The sequence below is a fragment of the Pristis pectinata genome, chromosome 29 (assembly GCF_009764475.1).
Source record: "Pristis pectinata isolate sPriPec2 chromosome 29, sPriPec2.1.pri, whole genome shotgun sequence".
NCBI lineage: Eukaryota > Metazoa > Chordata > Chondrichthyes > Rhinopristiformes > Pristidae > Pristis > Pristis pectinata.
In genome coordinates this window covers 6,567,950-6,587,447 of record NC_067433.1, presented here as the reverse complement: position 1 = coordinate 6,587,447, position 19,498 = coordinate 6,567,950, and the positions used below count along the sequence as shown (strand labels likewise).

Below are 19,498 nucleotides of genomic sequence, written 5' to 3'. Positions count from 1 at the left end.
TCAAAATAAGACTAAAACTGTATGCAATGCACAGATGCAGTCTCACTTGCACCCTGTAACGTTACATCAAACCCTCCCTACTTTCAACGTGGGGACAGGACAGTATTTTCCGGTGGGGAGATCCCATGTGAAGACATTTGTGTCAAACGGGAGAAAGAAGCAGCGATAGCGCAGCAACCAGTCCAAGCGTCCACTACGCATGTCACTCAGTGCACGGACACTTAGGCATACATCATGCAACTTCTGATAGGACGAGAACCGCATTACATCATTGTGAACAGCCTATCAGAACTTGGTTGTGTGAAGTCAGCCGGATCGACAGGCAACCGTCCACGGTTCACGTTGACGGACAGCTAGATTGGCCAATCGTGCTCGGAGAAGAAGGCGGACGGACGGCTGGAATCCAAACCGACCAATGGAAAGCGGGGGTGGGCCCTTGAGCTCTTGTTTTTAAAAAATCTCGGGCGGTCAAGGTAACGTGATCGCGGATGGACAGCATTGCCAACCAATGAAAAGCAAGGAGGGGCGGGTCGGCGGTGGGGTTTGTCCAATAGGCGAGCGCGGAGAGGCTCGGGAGGCGGACCGTGGGTCCGGTCAGGGTGCGTGGCCGCTGCGCCTTTATTTCCCCAGGCAGGTAAACACGGGCGGTTGGCAGCGGCTGGTCGGAGCGGGTCCGGGCGCTGAACTCAACTGAGGGAGAAGTCTTGCGGCCAGATCGCGCCATCTCTGTCCGTCCTCACACAATGACCGCTGTGCAGCTCATCAACATTGAGCGGTTGATCGAGGCCGCGCACTACTTGGAGCGGCGGGAGCGAGGTAAACAATCCCGGGCGGGGGCAGCAGGGGCGGCGGAGAATGGCAGGGGGGGAATGGTTGAGGTGGGGAACGGGGAGGGAAAAATTGGGGGCAAATAATGGGGAGGGTAAGAGTTGGGGCAGTGGTTGAGATTGGAAGGGATTGGGGAGGAGGAGGTGGTGGGGTGGTAGGGAATGGGATGATCAAGAGTCAGGGGAATAAGGGGGGGTAGAAGGAGGAGGTAGTGGGTGGAAGGAGAACATAAATAGGAGTAGGCCACTTCATCCCAACAGCCCAATCTGCCAGTAACACAGCTGATCTACCCAACTATTGGTTTCCTACACTATCCCCATATCCCTCGATTCCAACATGATCCAAAGAAAACTATCAGGACTGAGTCTGTGTAGCCCCCTGGGTAGAGATCCAAAGATTCATAAGCCTTTTAAGTGAAGAAACTTCTCATCATTTATGTCCTGAATATCTCCTCATTTCAGCTTTAAGTAGTCTATCCACTATTTTCGAAACATAACCCCTAGTTCTAGAGTCCTGGGCTAAGGGGAAACATCCTTCCAATATCTGTCATGTTGAATGTTGTCTAAGAATTTCATAAGTTTCAATGAGGGTGCTTCTCGTCCTTCTGAATAGGCTAGGCTTCTCATAATATGACAGATCTGCAATCACAAAAACCACACTGGTGAATCTTCACGGCATTCCCTCTATAGCAAGTATATCCTTTTATCTTCTTGTAAGTCAATGACTAATGGTGGCAAGTGCTGTGAATGGGGCTGGAGACATGTCAACTGTGGGGGAGACAGAAGGGGGTTGGCGTTGTGAAGGGGTGGGAATGGGGAAGCGGTAGAAGAAAGGAGTTGGCAGAGGACAGTGTGTGGCCACTCTGCCTTAGTTTGCTCTCATGCACCATACAGAGGCTGAACATGGGTATGCAGCACTCCTGCCCTACAGAAGCGAGGATTCTGGCAGCAAAAGGAAAAGCAAAAGCAAGAAGAGTGCGGGGAGCAGGTAAAGACTAAACGTGGTTGACTGCCTAGTTTTTGGCTAGACTTGTTTCTAGTAATCCCTAAACTGAGCTGCCCGTCTCCCATTCTGGATTCCAGAACACCCTGCTTGCCCCTGTAAATGGGGATTAAGGCCATTTTCTCATGGGTGCTCGAATTGCTTTGTTTCTTGCACCTTTGCAGAATCGATTATTTTAATAATTCTGTTACTCCATAAGGATCACTCTTGAACTAAGCAAATTCCCTTGTGTTGAAACTAGTTTAGCTGTTCCTTCCTGGATTAATTCCATGGTTTACTTCTCCACCCAATTCCATTCCCAGGACAAAGGGTGACAGTGGTGGAGTGAGTTGGATTAATCAGCAATGGAATCTGTTTTCTCAATGATTATTGAAGTCACTCCTCTGAGCTGTTTGTAAACAGGGTAATGGAAACAGTGTGTACGTGGCTTGCACTGAATTTTAAGAAGCTTGTTTGTTAAGAATTTCGTTGCAACTATTTGTTCTTGCTGTTACTTATTTGATCTTTCTTTATCCATCTCTTAAATTCTATTTAAACTGAATTGACTTCATTAAATTTCTCTTCAAGTGTGTGTGTTTTATTGAAGATAAAATGAATGTGGTTATTTGGCCTGGAAACGGTCCAACCTCCTGTTGCACTCTGGGTCATTTTGTGATCCGTGGACACCTTCTATTCTCAATAAAAACAAATTAACATTCACTAAAATTATGAAAGGAGGGATGGCTAATGTATCTGGAGCTGTCCTAAAAATATTTAACAACATGATGGGGATTTATTTTTGATTAAAACTCCTCATCTGACCAGTTGTTTAACGATGTCCTTTCACATTCAGTCTTTATTTTCGTGAATGGAGGGATAAAATCACAATCCAACTTGCTTGTGCCAGCTTTAGATTTCAGGGTGACTGAGCCAGTGGCGAGTTAAGTAGCAGATTTTGTTATCTTTGGATATGTGTGCAGAGCTCAAACTCTAAAATGAATTTGGGCTTAAAGGAAAGAGCACAGTTGTTTTCTTGAAGACTTGAAAGCAACTAGGCTGTTTCTCGCCAAGTTTGTGAGCTGCTGTGTCACAGCTCAACAAGTGAGCCCTTGATTTCCAGGCACCGCTGGTAGCAGGTGGCATGCTGTAGGTTCTTGAAGCTCACTTTTATTTTTCTTTGTTGTACCAGTGCTCCCCATCCTGCAAAAAGAACTGCCATTGGGAACCTCGTAGAGAACCTTTTGTTTGTCAGCCATACAGTCCAACATGAGTGGTTTTAGGAATGGGGAACTGTATAATGAAAAATGTTTGGATATAGTTATGTTGTGTGATTTGCCAACTATGTGGGTGGTCTTCTAGGTGGGGTCCCGATATACTTAGATGATATTTGAATCTTTTTGCTGCTTTTGTGCAAATCTGCATGCTGTTATTTGGTGACTTTCAGTAAAACTGTGCCTTTTGCAATGAAGCTGTGACATTTATTTGACTGAGGGGGAAATACTTTTTTGTTTAGAAAGAAGTTGCTCTGTAGGCAGAGGGTTTGGCAAGATGCTGCACAAGTTGAATGGCAAATTGTTTTCCAGCTCTGTGACTATACTTTGTGCGTTTTGGGATATTGGTAATCATTTTACGCCAGGATGTTTTGATGTTTGTGGGTTACCAACAAGAAGGGAACATTGACAAAATGTAAAACACTTACTTGTTGGTCGGTTTTCAATCAAAATGGCTTTGTGGCAGATAAGATCCTCCATGATACAACTTTCACAGATTGTGCAAGCTCTTATTTCGAAGGAGCTTGAATGTAGGAGATGATATTTGGTGTAAATTGTTCATTTTTGTTTCCCTTGAATTGAAAAGATTCTAATCCTTGTTTAATTTTTTTTCCAGATCAACGCATAACGAAATGGAAAAAAACAGGTAAGCTGAAGACTGTGAAAGTAATGTGATGACTTGAATGTTACTGAGTGACTGGTTAGTTTTGTATTCTGTAACACAGAATCACAAATTCATGCAGGACAGAAATGGGTCCTTCAGCCCAGCACAACCATGCCAACTACCAAGGACTTATCTATACTAATCCCGTTTACCAGCATGTGGTCCATAGTCTACTTGCGGGTTCATATGCTGGTCCAGATGCTTTTTAAGTGTTAGAGTACCTGTCTTCACCACCTTCTCAGCCAGTGCATTCCAGATTGCAACCACCTTCTTGGTGAAAAATTTCTTTCTCGGATCTCCTGTAAACCTCTTACCTGAAAACTATGGCCTCTGCTCTTAGATATTTCTGCCATGGGGCAAAGTTCCATGGACCACCTCAGCCTCCTCAGGCTATCCAGTCTCTTCTCATAACTGAAACATTCCATCCCAGGCAACATCCCGGTGAATCTCCTCTGCACCCTCTCCAGTACAATCATGTCCTTCCTATAGTGTGGCGACGAGAGCTGAGCGCAATATTCCAACTGTGGCCTAATCAGTGTTTTGTAGAGTCGACCTCTGATTATCAAAGATCGGTTATTTCACAAATGCATATCAATGGTTGCACTCTTCACTTCTTGGCCTAATAATGCATCATTGATGTTGAGTTCATTGAGAATTGCTGCCTGAGCTCTTAATTAAATCAGAATCTTGCAGCTTCTGTTGGGAAAGTGTTTCACCATTAGATGAAGAGAAAAGTTTGCATTTGTATTGCACTATTATAAACCCAGATTACCCAAACAATTTTGCAGTCAATAAAATACTTATAAAAGTGGCTGCACTTTAATGATGTAAACAGCAGTGGTGTCAATTTGTCCATTCCAGGTTGCACAAATGTGATAATGGTAAACTAATTTGTTTTAATTTTGAGATTTGATAGTTAAACATTTACTGGTGACGCTAAGTCATTCCATCTTCTTGGAAAGAGTGCTCTGGGATCTTTTACATAATTGTGTTGTTATATTTTTATTTAAAAACTTGCAGCTGTGCCCAGGACTGATATTAAAATATTAATATTAGTTTTCCTGTAAAAAAATGATTTCAGTAATTATGAATATGGAAATATCTATTCATTATTTGATGTTAACCACCTGCAGCATAGGAATGTCAAATGACAGAAAAGACTAGAAATTATCTAGTTTGCTGCCTGCCACTCCTGTAGTAACGTAATACAATATTGTTGGGAGTTTTTGGTTAATCATGGCAATCAATCTGTCAGTCAGCAGGTTTTTTTTATAAAAAAGAAACATCATTTAGTTCCTGAATATGGAACCATGTAGCTGGGTGTAATCGTGCTATAACATGATTGATGTATGTTTTGCCAAAGCATCAAATCAATTCTTCCCTTTCAGAAGAGTGGTCTTGAGGGATTGGAAAAGCTATGTTTTGAATAGTAAAACATTTGTATATAGAGGTGGACTGAAGCCAGGGAATTCGCTTCCCTGAAAATTCCTTTCGGGTTCACCCCCTACACACTATAGATTGTTAACCTATTGATTTGGAGCATACAGATTGAGACTTGCGTGAGGATTTCTTTTAAAACATAATTTTGCAGTAGCAGGTGGTGCTGAAGGGTGATGTAATTACACAATTAGGTATACTGCATAATGTCACAGAAATATTGGCTGATAACTTGGGCACAGTAGCACGTTGCTCTGTTTGTTCTGTAGATGATTTCTCCTCCCTGTTTAAGTAGAAATCATGTTTGTGCTGTGAGTGTATGCTTAAAATTGCAAAGCAATAAAGCAAGTGGACAATATCTATCTGCTTTCTGATTTCACATGAGGTTGGTTAGGAAGTCTGTTATGTGATAAATATGAGAGAAGCTGGATTAGCTGAGAAGAAAATGGAGTTAAGTTATGTTAAATTAGCTGTAGAAATAAAAGAAGAAATGCTGACCTAAAGGGGAAATAAGGGCATGGATAAATAAGAACTTACAAGACCAGTTTGCAAGCAGTAGGTCTGCAACTCCCAAATTTCATTTGGGTCCAAAGGGATTTAATTGACACTGCATTGACAATTACCTTGTCACTAATAGAAGCAGTCCTAACTTTCTGCATCAATTTTAATGTGTTTAATATGCATATTCAACAACTCCTTAATAACAATGGTTGGTGGTGAGATGCTGTTTCGGCAAGGCTACGGCAAATCACTCAGCAGTTCATGGTAATTTGCATGTGCTGGATATCCTTTCATTACCTTGGGTTTACTGGCAATTTGTGCATTGTTTACTGTTAATTGTTTACTGTACATTGACTGTTACACTGCAGTAAATTTCAGGTCATTCATTTCCCTTTAGCAGAAATGGAACAACTGTTGTTTCCTGATCTTAATACTGTTTAATTCTCTGAACACAATGTAAGTTCTCTTCAGTGAGATGCAGTAATGAGGCAGGGTGGCTGCGTTTAATGGAGTAGCAAGTATCATTACTATTGCTGCATTTCATCCAGTAACTCTGAATTTCTCAGCAGCGTGGCCCCAAATCTCATTAAATTTGCATTTCAATACAACTACCAAAATTGTATATAAAAATCGGTTGCATTTGGATATATTTGAAGATAAATGTGCAGTTTGTTCTGAATTCTTTTCTCTGTCCCTGCTACTTCCCGTACCCCAGACCTTGGGTCCGGGTCCAGGTCCAGGTCCAACTCCATCTCCTATGCCAGCCAGTTCTCCCTTGCTGTTCTTTATCCTCCCAGACTTTCTCCTGGGGTTCCCAGCTGCAACTGAATTAGTTGTTTTGGCCCAGAGTTATTTTGTAGTTACCTCCAGTGCCTGTACTAGGAAGGAAGGATGCTGCCAGAATGTTGCTGTTAATTGGTACATGTCCACCTGTGACATATTGGCAGGTCCGTGCTGTTCAGTAGCCGGATGGCACATAGTATCCAGGTTCTTGGAAGTACTCCAACAAGTAGAATCAGCTGGGCAGTGACATGTGGTGTCGTTCCAAGTCCAGAAGTTGGGGGGACTTGGTGGATTCACTGGTTGGCAATAGGGATTCAAAGATTACTGTTGAAATGCCAGACCATTTCTGGAAGCATTTCTTCACGGTTGAGCATTTCTGCAGTCTTCCCAAATTTTCCCCTCTTGAGGATACTCACTTCACTGACCATGTTCCAAAATTATTAGATGGCAGCTGCTTGTTTGAGCCACTGCTAAATAGTGGAGAGCCATATTAGCATGGAAACAGGCCCTTCAGCCCACTGAGTCTTTCCTGACCATTAAGCACCATTTACACTAATCCCATCTTATTCTCTCTGTGTGTCTATCAACTCATCCGAGATTCTGAGATAAATTGATGACCCAAAGTTGCAGTTGGCTCTGGCACTGCAACCTGGTTGTGTGTGTGTGTGTGTGTGTGTGTGTGTGTGTGTGGTTCCAGATCTTGTGCCTCCCCAAACTATCTCAGGAACATCTTTTTCCCTAACCCCACTCCAAAACCTGCCACAATTCCTTTCATTCAAAAGTAGCTTTTGGTTGTTGTGAAATTGTTTGTGTATCATGTGCACCTGCATAAAAATATGCAAGGTAGGGAACTTGAGAGAAACATTTTGCATACATGTAAAGGTAGTTTGCGTAATTTGTTTCCAGCTCCCAAAAGCTTTTCCTTCTAAAGCAGAGATCAGGAATGCCTGGTTAATGTAGTTCCAACAGCATTCAAGAAACATGACTCTATCCAGAGCTAGGCAGCTCACTTTAATTAACATTCCATCCGCCAAACAACACTGGCTCTCTTGGTAGCAATCTCTCTTCCTGAGCCAGAAGTTGATGGTCGTGATGTATTTGAACACAAAGATTGAGTTGATATTCCACTACATTGACAGTTTACCTTCTTTTTTTGGATAGTGATAGACCTTGCTTTTGGCTGGAAGCTTGACCATTATTTGCAGGCAAGTGAATTCCTGGACAATATTTATCCTCGAGCAGCAATACTAAAGCAGACTATCAGGCCACCATCATATTGCTACTTGTGAGAAGTTGCTGTGCACAAATTGATTATTATTTCATATGTTACCAAGTGACTAAAATAGTTAATTGGCTGTAAAACGTTTTGGAACATTCTGAAAGGAATGTGAAAAGGGCTGAATAAATGCAAGTCTTGAGGTCTTCTCTTAACAAAAAAAATCCTTCCTTTACCTTGCACCAGGGTTACAGTGTGAATCTGTTACTTTTTTTATTGTGTGATGGAATGATGTGATTCACATTGTTGTAGAGTGACCAAGGCATCAACAGTCACCCAACTTCATCCAGCACTCTTGGCTAGACTGTGCCTTCCAATTGAAAAAGGAAGGCAATGAAGTTGGCAGTTGTTTCCATGGCACTTGGTGGTAACTTGGAATGGTGCACACGGTGAGTTGATAGCTGGTTTGGTTAAGGTGCAAAGTTTACATTGTGAAGTCTGAGGAAGCTGCCAGGGAGGAGGGGTGATGAGCCAAATAAGTTGTTCCCATGTAAGGTAATCAAGAGCAAGTTTCTGGGTCAGGCACACCAACACATTTGACAGATGCTGTCAATGTTGTCTCTGTAGAATCCTCCAAATCCACTTGCAGAAGAAGCAACCCAATGTTGGCTGCCTCTCTCCGGCTAATGTCTACTGCATTGAGGTTTGAATTATCCTCAGCTGGCCATGACGGGCAGATCACATTGTTAATGTGTCTGACACTAGACTCCCAAAACAGCAACTCTACCCTGAGCTCCATCGTTGCAAGGGATTACCACAACTGAGGAAAGGATTCGCCTATGTTCTGAAACCCTCTCTACGAAAGCTTAACATCCACATTTGGTCCATGACAAAACAATAGAGAGAAGCAGCAACCAGGATGGCACTGAGAATATTGAGTCTCCACAGGAAGCCCAGAAAGTACATGTCGTCTTCCCAGACTATCCATCTGCCAACCTATCAAGCACCCCTTGCCCTGCCTGTAGTGGAGTTTGTGGGTCCCATGTTGGTCTCGTCCGTCATTTCCAGATGCCATATGATTGGAGTGGAAGCAAGTTGCTCTCCTTTAGAGGGACTGCCTAAGAAGAACCTATGTTGATGATGAATTGTAGAATGATGATTTGATGATACAATGAGGTCCAAAATCACATGCCTGCAAATACAGTATTATCACCTGTAAGTGCTAGTTGTGTTAGGTTTTGTACCTTCCACATTTGTGTGAATAGTATTTTGTCCTTATTGAACTGGTTGCATGGGGAAGTATTACTCCTTGTGCAATATGTTGCAACAGATCATGTAATCTTGCATGTCTCTTGATGCCTGATGAGATCATACTGAATGGGCTTTAAAATTTCTGCAATATCTGTCAATTAGCTTCAGCTGCAAAGGTTTAAAGAATATTTTGAGGCAGTTTGTGTATTTTTGGGTTTCAAGAGAGATAGTGTAGTTAACCTTTCAGATGAACTGTATGACAATATTTTAGTCTTTTTAATTTAAAACAATCTGGAAGTGGGCATTTTGTTCCTAATTAGTTCCTGTAGTTTCCATTGTGGAAAGCCACCCATCCCGGTCAAACATTTTTGGTAAAGTGCCCAGGGGACTGTTATCTGCCTGCCGAATTCAACTTGAATACTGAAGGCCTTAATCCGGATATAGCAAATTTTCATATGCATGTTCTTCTCTGCAACTACCTCAAATTCATGTACACAACTGTTACTTGTTTTTCTCTATCCCATCTTATCTGTTTGGAATTTTTTAAAATATTTTATTGTTTTATGACCTATAATGGTCTTTGGCCTCTGTACATATCTACTTTTATTTGTTTGAATGGAAGCTAATATCTGAATGGTGCTGCCAATGCTCTTTGTTTTGTTCATTCCCATTGTTTTCAAAGGCATTCTAGTTCTGTGCTTGGCTACAAAAAGTTTTTTTATATATGAAGACATATTTAAGCCTTGTGTGAATGGTAGAAAAGAGAGTAAGAAAGGACACCTATGGGTCAAGCCAATTCATTCAAGGCTTCAAATGTCTTTACAGATTTCACATGCAGAATGGATGGTGCAGCTTGAAATCAGAGTCTAAAAGAGCATAGTATTGATTATGGAAACCTTCCACATGTTTTAAATAAACAGTTCTGCTAGGTTTAGTTGTTAATGTTAGAGCCAGGAATTGCTTAAACACAATTATTTAGCAATTTATTGGAATCATTCATAAATGTAGTCTGAAATATTTTCTTAGTTTTTGCAAGCAATTTATAACAAGGATATAATTCAAGTTACCTGGAAGACTGATCCTATATTTTCTTTCCCTCTCACTTTAGAATATTGAGCTATTAGTATATAGTAAACAGGAGATTGACATCCGTACTTGGCATTCCCAAGCATCAGCCTTTTGGTGTGGAAGCATTTTTATTCTGTTGTAGCTTTTCTTTTGATTATTTCTCTGTGGCTTATCAGCATTGCTGGTAAAGGTGATGTGGAGCCACCTGGAAATGCGGTAGACCTTGTGACAATTCTTCTATGTTGGTGTAAGGAGTTCCAGGATTTTAACCCAACAATGGAGTGAAGTTTCTATGCAGTTTCTAATTCAGAATGATATGTGAGGCATGTGTGAATGATATGTGAGGTATATATCGATGTTCTCTTCTTGTGGCTGCTTTAAATCCTTCTAGGTGGTGAAGATCACAGGTTTGGGAGGTTCTTTGAAGAACCCTTGGTCAGTTATTTCTGTGCATCTCATACCAGTACCTATGTGCCAATGGTGGGGTGTGCAGAGAAAAGAGCTCATGAATGCTCAAGATGGTGGGTGAAGAGTTAATCATTGGTAGTATTGGATTATAATATTTGGCTCCTGGTTGCAAGCAACTGAGCAGATGTTTGATCCAAATATGTTGGCTTCCTTATTGGTAAACTGTAATCAGTGCATGGCACAGTAAGGTAAATTATTGTGACTTAATTTTTTTTGTAGCATGTTGGTGGCAGTGTACTGGTCCATGCCGTTAAAATGATCTACTGGAGTTATACTGGTGTTAGACAGAAACTTCTTGTGAAGAACTTTATTTATTGTGAAGTTGTACATCAATGTAGCATGGTTAGTTGTAGTGAAGATTACCTTTGGTTTTAGATGAACTGATCTTGAGTCTACTGAAAAATATAATATCTTTTTTATGGGGTTGTCTGATAGAATCATAGCTAAGTTGTGGTTATGTGGATGCTGGGGATATTTGAGAGAGGTTGTTCAGTAGTTTTGGGGAGTGAAGTGGATCAAACCATGTGCTGTTTTGTGTCCTTTGCATGTCCAGCATCCTCCATGCACCAGTTCTAATCTGAAAATGGTGCACCAACCATACCCTCTGATCTGCAGCCAAAAATGCCAACTTTTCTTCATTTTCCCCTTTTTAAGTACTACTGACAAAAAGTGATTTTTAATTTTTCTTGCACTTTATGGTGACACAGAGGCAATTCAGCCCATCATTTCCATGCTGGCTCCGAGGGGAGCAATGCCATTAGTCCCATTCCTCTCCATGTTTCCCTGTACCCCTGCAGTGTATTCTCTCTCTATTTAATGGTATGTCAGGATGTGTCAGCATTTGGAGTGCTATAAAGAGGCAAAGAACTGAACCATACTAAGCCTCATACCTTTGTGGGAATTCCCAGTGTTTTGCAGCTATTGTTGGAATTTTGCAAATTCTACTGTTTTCTTATTTTAAACAAAGAAGATGTAACTTTTGTCCTTTGGTAGCTGCCTGTCAATTTGGAACTCTCAATCATAGCCATGGGTTATAGGTATCAACAAGTGGTTTGTTGTCAGGAAGAAAAAAAACATTGTTAGTTGCTTAGAATAGGAATCAATAAATCTTTCACCTGTACTTGTTTGGGAGCAAAGTTGGCAAGGTTGTGTGGGTATATTATCTAAACCTTAAGTCAAAGGACTTCCAAAAGGAAGCCTGAAAACCTTGCAATATTAAGCAAAATACAGCAGGCACTTTGTACAAACAATAGTGAGTGAACCAAGTCCTAAGAAATGAGAGCAGGAGTCAGCTATACTGTTCCTCGGGGCAAGTATATTCCAATTGTGTTACTTGCCAAATCCTATAACAGTTGCAGGTAGATTTGCTTGCTCGCGTATTCCATTCCCTTTGCAATAAGGGCCATGTGCTTTAATTTGTTTTACCTATACAACTCGTTCTGTTTCTTTATATGAGGAGACCCATTTTAACACTAAAATATATTTTCACACATTTAAATTCTTTGTTTTTCTGTACTTTCAATCAAAGTGGATAACTACTTGGTTCCCTCCTCTGCATTTTTGTTTTTGCTCACTTATTCAATCTGTCTCTATCCCATTACAGGCCTTTTGTCCTTCTCAGAACTCACTTTCCTTCTTATGTCTATATTATTGCCGTACTCTGATGTATTACACTCCATCCCTTCATCCAAGTTATTCTACTAGTTGCAACATACTAACTTGGTAATGTTCCTTTTGTTGCTGCACTGACATCTGTAACCTGTTTTCTTCCCATGTAAATACACTACCCTAAACCATAATTAAACTTCTGTAGTACTATTTCATGCGGCACCTCATTGAATGTTGTTTTGAAAACCAAATACATCATATCTATTTCCCTTTACCCTGCCAATTACATAATTATTAAAGAACCCTAAATTTATTAAACACTGCTTCCCATTCATATAGCTTGGGCAGAGTTAACATAGTTCTGGTTTCTGTTATGTTATCCCTTTTATGGATTTCAGCATTTTCTATACATCTCACAAGCTAACTAAGCTGTAGTTAACTTTTTTTTTACTTTCCTACCTTTCTTGTAAAATGATACCGTTGCTCTTTGCTGTGAGCTTTCCAGAATCTTAAAGAAACTTCTGAATATAACAATCAACCCCACCACCTATTTTAGAAGTGCAGTTGCAGGCCATTTGTCATCACCTTGTCCTGTTAGTTTGCCTAGTACCTTATCCCCAGTAATGTTTGCTGTTTTGCCCCTTGATAACAGTTAAAACCTTATTTTGAAGAGGGACAGAACAATATTAAATAAAATCATAATGCTGGAACTACTTAGCAGAAAAGAAACTTCTGCAGAAGATTGATCAAAATATGAGGAATTTTGAGAGTGAAAGTTAAGGCGATCTTAAACTCAATTACAAAGGAATTAGGTGAAAATACAATTGATGGCCTCATCCATGTTACTCCTATTACTCTCTCTGTAGATGCTTTCCAGACTGCTGAGTCTTTCCAGCAATTCCAGTTGTTTTTTCAGATTTCCAACATTTTCAGACTTCTGCTTTTCTATGTAAAACAAAAATACTTGAACATGTCTGCCATTTCCTTTATAATCCTGTCTTGGCTACAAAGGTGCTGGCATTTACTCTCTTTAATATTCCTTCATTTTCTGTATGTGTAGAACCTCTTGAAACCTTTTTCATATTTTCATGCAGGTTTACTCTCATCCTGTTTTCTCCCTATCGATGCCTAGTCATCCTTTCCTGGTTTCGAAAGTTATCCTGCTCCTTAGCCATAATATAATTCTTGCATCTGTAGGAAATCTTGTTTTGATGTAATACCATCCTTAACAACTTTAATCAGCCACAGAAGAAATTCATGTGAAGTCTTTATTTCACAATTTGGTCAATTAGAATATTTCATAATTCTAAAATGTCTACCACTATCTATTCATTTTAATCTAATTTCCCAATCCACCTTAACATATTTTCACCCAATTCCTTTGTAATTGAGTTTAAGGTTGACTTTACTTTCATTCTCAAAATTCCTTGTATTATGATCATCCTTCCCCAGAAGTCTCCTTACCACAAGATTATTAATCTATGCTGCCCCATTTACATGTTAACAGATCTAAAATAGCCTGTTCCCTGGTTGATCCACAACATAATGTTCTAGGAAACTATTCAAATGTGAGACTATCTTTTATGGAATTAGATTTGTAAGTCATGTCTGCTCAATTTCTATATGCTAATTAGAAATTAATAGTTTTTGTCTTTTTTAGTTTGCATAAAAATCTGTGAGCAATCAAAAATATATCAGCTGCAAGGGCAAGAAGAAATACATTGAATGAAGAAAAAACTAGAACGCAAGTTATCAGATTATGATGCATTTCAGAGGTTTTGTATCCTATCTTTTAAAACTGAGGAAGGCTATGGGAATTGTAATCGTTACTTTCCTTTCGATGATAGTATTGTAGAAAATTCTTATTGCTGAACACTCCCTCTAACAATGCTTTGTTTCGTGCCAGCCTCTGATAAAATGTTGCAAAACAGGATCATAAAAGAATATTTATAACTGAGGAATTTGATACTCAATGCAGCCAAGTTTTTCCTGCTATCTTTAGTTCATTTGAGGAGGCTGTTTGTCTGACATTGTTCTCTTTCACAGTTCAAGAAAATTTGGATTACTAGAGAAGTAAAACTCATTTTCTTTTCCCCGTGTGTTTGAGTATATGGACGTTTCTTGCTGTAAGAGTGGTCATTATTTTAATATTTCATAGTTTTTTTTGTCCATCAAAACATAAATAGAATTAGGTCAATCAACAGTGAGCCTGCTCTGTCATTCATCAAGATCATGGCTGATCTTCAATCTCTGCACTTTATCTAGCACTGTCCCCAAAGCCTCCCCTCCACTGACTGCATCTACACTTCCCACCGCCTCAGGAAAGTATCCAAAATAATCAAGGACCCCCCCCACCATGGTCATTCTCTCTCCTCCCCTCTCTCCTCTCAAAAGCTTGAAAGTGCATACCATCAGGCTCAAGGACAGCTTCTGTCCAACTGTTATCAGACTCTTGAACTGACCTCTCGCATGCTGAAAGATGAATTCTTGATTTTCCAATCTATTTCATCGTGGCCCTTGCACTTTATTTGTCTACCGGCACTACAATTTCTCTGACTTCAGCACTATATTCTGCAATCTATATTTCTTTTTACCACCTCAATATACTTGTACGGCATGATCTGTTTGGATGGCATGTAAACAAAAGCTTTTCACTGTACCTCGGTACATGTGACAACAATATACCAGTTTCTGGCTATTTGAACATAATGAAGAGCTTCCACAGCCGTTGGGGACAAAGAATTCCAAAGGTTGACGTCCTGAAGAAATTTCTATTCTCTTCAGTCTTAAATGGCCTACCTCACACTCCCCACTTCCATGATGTATGACTGTGAAATTTCTTCTCATCCTCCTGAACTCAAAAGAGTTGTCCCAGTTGACTCGATCTCTGCTCGTAATACAAACACGCCATCCCTGGAACCACTAGTGTATCTTTGCTGCACACCCTTGATAGCAAGTAGGTATTTTTTAACTAAAGAGACCAAAATTCTGCACACTGGTCCAGGTGGAATCTCACCATGGTCCTTTACAATTGGAATATGACTCCCATAGTCCTGCAATCAAACCCTCATAATAAAGACCAACATACCATTTGTCCCCTCGTCATTTGCAACACCTACATATTGGCTTTCAGTGACTTGTGCACAAGCACATCAGGGTCACTTTGAACATCAGCGCTGCCTAATTTCACTCCATTTAACAAATGTCCCTTTTGTTTTGCAATGTGGATAACTTCAGTTTTTTTTCCCCCCACATTAAACCTCTCCGTAGATGGGTTTATTCAGACAAATTTTCTTCTGTGTTCAACTGTGTCCTTAATTGTCATCAATTCCAATCCCTCGCCCTACACCAAATCTAGAACACTCATTTAAATTGAGCCTCCTTTGATTCTGATCCTTTTACCACCCATTGAAGAACATTATGTGTTGTGTTGTTTGATGTTTAACCTGTAGATGTGGTATAGTGAGTCCCTTGAGGTGAACAGTTTTCATCTTTATATTGGAGTGGCAGAGTGGTGTAGTGGAGCAGTGATTTGTGAGGAACCCCTGAAATGACCAAGAAGCTGTCGAGGAGCTAAGACTCCAATCAGGCATCTCCATCCAGGAGAAAAAAAATCATACTGAGAGTTCACACATGGGTCACTATTTCATAGCAGGTGAAGAACAACATTGACACTTTCCAGTGACCAGAGTATTATCTCAGTCACCAAAGGAACATGCCACCAAGTGGATACGAGGGGTAGAAATTCTACTTTATTAATTTTTTTTTCATTATTCAGTGCTGGGGCTTGGAATGCAAGAGTAGGGAAGTTATGGTACAATTATATAAAACATCAGTTGGACCACTGCTGGAGTAGTGTGCACAGTTCTGGTTGTCAGATTAAAGGAAGGACATAATTGCGTTGGAGTGGGTTAAGAGGTGATTCACCAGAATATTGTCTGAAATGAAGCATTTCACTTACGAGGGGAGACTGGTTACGTTGGATTTGCTTTTCTTGGAGCTGAGGGGGAAGCTGATTTGAGATGTACAGAACTTGTGAGGGGCATAGATAGGGTGAATAGTGAGAGAGCTTTCTACCTTGCAGAAGTGTCTGGGACAAGGGGATGTAGAGTTAGGGTAAGGGCTAGGAGATTTTGAGAGAAGTTGAGGAAATTTTTTTTCACCCAGAGGGTGGTTGAAATCAGGAGTGCATTGCCTGAGTGGGTGGCACAACATTTAAGAGGTATTTAGATGAGCACTTGAAATGCTATGATGTGGAACAGTGTGAGCTGAGTGCTGAAAAATGAGATTACTATATAGATAGGTATTTAATGGCCAGCACAGACATGATTTCCATGCTCTGACTCTAGTTGGGAAAGCAGACAATTGCTTTAGGTTTTCATATCTTTCCCCAGTAACTATTTTTCTCTCTATTAGGGAGACTGAAGTTTATCTTGCTGCTGTAAGTGGGTACTTATTACAAACCAAGCAGTGAGGTCCAAGGCTCCATCCATGATCTGTGCTGAGTTACCTGATGTTGGTTTTGTGTTGTGGCAGTATAATCCATCTCAGTACTGCTAATATAGAGAAAGATTTTTTTTAATGGTTCTAAGATTAGTGTTTCTGATGTACATAGCTGTGCTGGAAATCTCATGTTTGTAAGTAACACAAATTCTAAAGTCTCTCTTCCCTTGCCTTCATGTTTAGATTCGTTCAAGGTGATCTGTTATTCGTCAGTAGTAACAAAACCCATTCTGTTATACAATGGGATGATTCAGATGTTTAGGGGTTAGATTTGCCAAAGCTGTCATCCAATGCTCCCTGCAGATTGTGTTATTTAGAACTCCCAGTGATCATATGGGATTGACATGCTTCAAGTTCCTGAATGCTAATGCAAAGTCCATGTTAATCTTTGCACATTGCTATTTGGGAGTAGCTACTATTGTGTTTTTATTTCCTGAAGGGGTGGGATTTTTAATTTCAGAAATAAACTTTATTCGTAAGAAGTATTTTCAAGAAATACAAAACAGTGTCTGACTCTCTTTACATTCATGGTGTCATCCAGTCTATACATTCTGTGTGCAAAGCATCAATGCCATGTATCCTATTTGAATAATATATCCTTCAGGTGTTTGCAGGGCTGTTACAGAAAACCCAGTGGCAGCAAGACCTTAGATTGCAGTCCTTCCCCACAAAGCCTTTGTGTTGGCCGCACCAAGCTTCAGTGTGTTCCTTGGCACATACTCCTGCAGCTTGAAATGTGCCCAGCAGCATTCACTTGCGGATGTCTTGTTGTACAGGAAGACCAACAGGCTTGAGGGTAAACCAGGGTGTGTCTTTCATGATCTTCCAGCAGCACTCACAAAGTAGTATTTCACTAAACAGGAACACCAAGCAGATTGATAGATTTCTGGATATTATGGCGATAGTGCAGGAAAATGGTACTTGGGTGGCAGATCAGCCATGACCTTGATGGAGCAGACTCAAAGGAACAGATGGCCTTCTCTTACTTTGTTCTGTTGAAAGACTAGATCTTACTGTTTACCTACCCACCCAACTAGTTGCTTTGGGTGAATCATTCTGATGGATGGAGCAGATTCCATTATTCAGTCGGTAAAACTATGTGTTGACTACTTAAGTTTGGAGCATTCTTTTAGGAAGTGGATGAGTGAGCCAGCCATAACTTGGCGCACACTGATTGGAATTGCATGCTTCAGCCATGTCTTCCCTCTACAGTAAGTGGTTAGTGGAATGTCCAACTAGTTGCCGCAGAATATAGTTAAATCTGTGTGTGTTTTTCAAACCACTGCTGTACTGAAGTACTTTTGTTTAAAATATGGCACATAAATGTATGGAAAGTACATTACAGTATGGTTTGTATAGTTGATTGTTGTTGATACTAGTTCTGATGTTAGCACACTGTCAACAGGAATGAATGACCTAAGATTTTTTTTTTGCTTTTCCCCGTTGAGCTCACTAGAATTCCCCAACCTGGTTGCAATACTAAGCTAGAGGTGACTAGCTGATAATCTTTTATCAACACCACCTTAAAGTCAACAAAAACTGCTTGCAAGTGAAGCCAAGTCCTGTCTGAATCATTTTCTTTTCTCCCCTCGTCATTTCTGCAAATATGCTTGCCATTGCCCCCATTTTGAATGTTCTTATCCTGTTAAAGGCCATAATTACAGGTGACTGGCAAAAGAAGCAGAGGCAATGGGTGGGAATGTTAATCAACCCAGGGAATAGTTGCTATCTAGAATGCTCTGCCTGAGGGTGATGTGAGCAGATTCAATGATATTCAAAAACACCTGATGAATACTTAACAGGAATAAATATACAGGATTTTGGAAATTTGATAACGCTACCAAAGGCCCAGCACATGTGAAATGGGCTGATTATTCAATTCATTGAGTAGCAGTCACTTGGAAAGTGGAAATCAGTTGGTGAGGGAGATGAGGTGCTTGTCCTTTCAGATGGAGCTGATCCTACCTGGTTTTTGGAGGCAGTACAGGTAGTTCTGCTATAACATGTGTTTCCATAATGCAAATTGGTTATAGAGTCATAGAGTAATACAGCATGGAGACAGGGCCTTCGGCCCAACTTGTCCATGTGGACCAAGAAACTCATCTAAGTTAATCCCATTTGCCCCTGTCTGACCCATATCCCTCTAAGCCTTTCCTATCCATGGTTACAACACGATTGGGGAGCACACTGCCTCCGCAGGCACCCTGGTTGAGTTCCGCGCTCGGTGGGCCCCTCGGGGATCGCGTGTGTTATGGACGGTGAGAATGCGATTCTTCTTTGAAGTGTTGCGTGTGCATTTAGCGGGTGTTTTCTCTGCTGTTTTGCAGGTGTTTAGTTGGCGTTCTTTTGCTATAGTTATGTAGATGTTTAGTTTATTTTCTTCTCTTCTGTATTAGTTGTAGTGTATTGACACTGGTTGTCCTTTTGTAGTGCTTTTAGTTATTAAATGTTTACATATAAAAAATAACACAATTGATGGATTAGGGAATACTATCTGACATGGGCTGTGTTAATTATATCACAAACTGGGAAAACCTGTTTAAATCTGTGTTTTGAAGGCAACTGCAACCTGTTCTGTTATAACATGACTTTCTATAACGCAATGTAACTTTGACGTTATAGCAGAACTACCTGTACCTTTAGAATATCCAGGATGGAGTCAATGAAAATAAAAATGTCAGGTCTTGCACTTACCGTTGCTGCTGAAAATGGTAATTTGTAGAGAATCGGAATGGGTTGGGTTTGGCTCTGATGTTGATTTGCCCTCTAGTTGAAGAGCCTGAAGTGGTTTGTGCACGGGTGGATTCCACAGCCAAAATCAAACGGATCAGTTTAATTTTCCTTGCTGATGATGGTGGAGTGACGTAGGGCATGATACCTAATAATTTCAGAGTTATGAAGTTGCATTTGCACAATACA

The 19,498-nt window shown here is 40.5% G+C and overlaps 1 protein-coding gene across 1 annotated transcript in view; it reads left to right on the top strand.

The window, feature by feature from the left end:
* The first annotated feature begins 572 nt into the window (after window positions 1-572).
* mxd1 (MAX dimerization protein 1) overlaps window positions 573-19,498 on the top strand; it is a 33,262-nt gene continuing 14,336 nt past the window's right edge. The window contains exons 1-3 of the mRNA XM_052041000.1: window positions 573-816; window positions 1,722-1,815; window positions 3,697-3,726. Of these exons, the coding sequence (XP_051896960.1) occupies window positions 744-816; window positions 1,722-1,815; window positions 3,697-3,726 (197 nt within the window). The 5' untranslated portion in view covers window positions 573-743. The remainder of the gene's footprint in view (window positions 817-1,721; window positions 1,816-3,696; window positions 3,727-19,498) is intronic.